The sequence below is a fragment of the Chiloscyllium plagiosum genome, chromosome 23 (assembly GCF_004010195.1).
Source record: "Chiloscyllium plagiosum isolate BGI_BamShark_2017 chromosome 23, ASM401019v2, whole genome shotgun sequence".
Taxonomy (NCBI): domain Eukaryota; kingdom Metazoa; phylum Chordata; class Chondrichthyes; order Orectolobiformes; family Hemiscylliidae; genus Chiloscyllium; species Chiloscyllium plagiosum.
In genome coordinates this window covers 31135503-31137948 of record NC_057732.1, presented here as the reverse complement: position 1 = coordinate 31137948, position 2446 = coordinate 31135503, and the positions used below count along the sequence as shown (strand labels likewise).

The window sequence follows — 2446 nt, the reverse complement described above, 5'->3', positions numbered from 1 at the left end:
TTAAACTATATGCTTCAGGTAGGAAAGGCAAGTATCTTTTATGCCTTAACCACTTTATCTACCGGTCCTCTACCTTAAGGTGCCAGTGGACATGCACTTCATTACTCTGAACTTTAGTACTTCACAGATTTCTGCCATTTATATATTCTGTTGCCCAAGTGCATCACCTCACACTTACTCAGATTGAATTCCATATGCCATTGATGAGCCCTGCTGAACAACTCATCTGTAACCTCCTGCACCCTAACTCTATCCTCCTCTCTTGGCAAAGTATTGGCAGAATCCACTTTAACATCATGGAGTGGCTTTGAACTGTTTGCTAAAACGTCTGCTCGTGAACAAAATTCATATTCTTTCGTGAAAGAACCCAAACTCACCAATCAAAGATCCAACGTCACCACCCAGCCCCTGTTGAAACAGGAGAATTGCAGAGTCCTGTGCATTGTCAAGTTGGAAAAAGTGAGCAGGTGTAATAATGAGTGGCAGTCGAATAGCCGAATCAGCTGGCTATGTTGGGACATGACGCAATGGTGGAGTTGGACCAATGACGGACAGGAGGAGGGGCGGGGTGAGGCGCGTGGGGGCGGGGAAGGGGAAGAGGGCGAAAGAGAAAAAAAAGAGGAAAGTGGCGCCGGACGCTGAGAATCGAGGATTTTTTAAAAATTATAAACACGGCAGCGGTGTCTCGATCGATGAAATGAAAAACATTAATTAAAAACCGAAGATGCGAAGGTGGTAAGAGTGCGATCCTGTCTGTCGGTTTTGAGTTTTCCCATGTGCCGAGAAGATGGAGCAAAACGAAATTCTGAGGAAATTCATTGATCGGGTGCTGGAGATGAAAGTCCGCGACCAGAATGGGGAGGATAACTTTGCCAGCGACTTCATGGTGAGTTTAATTGTTTTTCTCACTCACGAGTATGTTTTTCTTTCCGATAAATTAACTTTGGCAAACTGGCAGAGTCGATTATTTTTTCTTTTTTTGGGTGAGTTTGACGGTGTAGGGTTGGCGGCGGCGGCGCCTTAGCAACAACCCTTTGCCCTTGTCCCAGCTCTCAACCAACACCCACCGGGGAGGAGTGAGGACCATCACTGCCAGTTCCAGGCTGTGCGGCCTAAGCCGCTCCCTCATGGTTTCGCGTTGACTTTCAGACAATAATAACCAGAAAGCTGCATTTGTTTGGTGTTCCGAACTCTGCTGTGTAGTCGGAGGTACCGTTTTAAGCTGTAGTTTGGACGATTGCAAAGCCCTGTCTGATACAGGCTCCGTCTTGAGTGAAACTCCAGGCTTGTACAACAAAAAAATGTAATGAATTTATCAGCTGTGACTCAAATGTGGGGAGTTTGCGGATGTTGCGCAAGGCAGGGGCGTTGTGTTCGCTTCAAGTAAGTGTGTAATGACTGGATCTTGGTTGTTGGTTGGGCCGTTTTCATTTTTTTGTTTTAGTAAAATATTCGAAACACTTTGGTCCCGATTTTGAGCAATGCCAACAGCCACAGGAGTAGCTTGGGTACCAGAAAAGAAAATCAGCGTTCTAATTCACAAGTGTCCAGGAGGCGTATCGGGGGAGAAAAGTACGATTTAGATGTATTTACTGCATTAAAGAGTTTCTGGGCATTAGCGATTGCATGATGGCAATATTGAACAGGACTATAATCATCTTTTCTTGAAGAATGAGACTTCTGGTATTCAATGACTAGGCTGAATTATTGCCACATAGGTGGAAGTATTGGAAAGAGGCTCATGCCTTATCTATTCAGACTCTCAACGTTGGGGGTTAAATTTTGATTAAAGATTGCCATCAAAGAACAATAGAAGATGGCTAGGTAAAAACAATGACTGCAGATGCTGGAAACCAGATGCTGGATTAGTGGTGCTGGAAGAGCACAGCAGTTCAGGCAGCATCCAAGGAGCAGTAAAATCGACGTTTCGGGCAAAAAGCCCTTCATCAGGAATAAAGGCAGAGAGCCTGAAGGGTGGAGAGATAAGCTAGAGGAGGGTGGGGATAAAGTAGCGTAGAGTACAATAGGTGAGTGGGGGAGGGGATGAAGGTGATAGGTCAGGGAGGAAGGTGGAGTGGATTGGTGGAAAAGACAAGTAGGACAAGTCATGGGGACAGTGCTGAGCAGGAAATTTGGAACTAGGGTGAGGTGGGGGGAAGGGGAAATGAGGAAACTGTTGAAGTCCACATTGATGCCCTGGGGTTGAAGTGTTCCGAGGCGGAAGATGAGGCGTTCTTCCTCCAGGTGGTGAAGGAGGCCCAGGACCTCCATGTCCTCGGCAGAGTGGGAGGGGGAGTTGAAATGTTGGGCCACAGGGCGGTGTGGTTGATTGGTGCGGGTGTCCCGGAGATGTTCCCTAAAGCGCTCTGCTAGGAGGCGTCCAGTCTCCCCAATGTAGAGGAGACCGCATCGGGAGCAACGGATACAATAAATGATATTAGTGGAT

The 2446-nt window shown here is 46.9% G+C and overlaps 1 protein-coding gene across 4 annotated transcripts in view; it reads left to right on the top strand.

The window, feature by feature from the left end:
* The first annotated feature begins 602 nt into the window (after positions 1–602).
* LOC122561733 (tyrosine-protein phosphatase non-receptor type 12-like) overlaps positions 603–2446 on the top strand; it is a 129486-nt gene continuing 127642 nt past the window's right edge. For 2 of the 4 annotated variants that reach the window (XM_043713809.1, XM_043713808.1), the window contains exon 1: positions 603–886. In XM_043713809.1, the coding sequence (XP_043569744.1) occupies positions 788–886 (99 nt within the window). In that variant the 5' untranslated portion in view covers positions 603–787. The remainder of the gene's footprint in view (positions 887–2446) is intronic. The other 2 variants (XM_043713811.1, XM_043713810.1) reach the window with 2 other exon arrangements.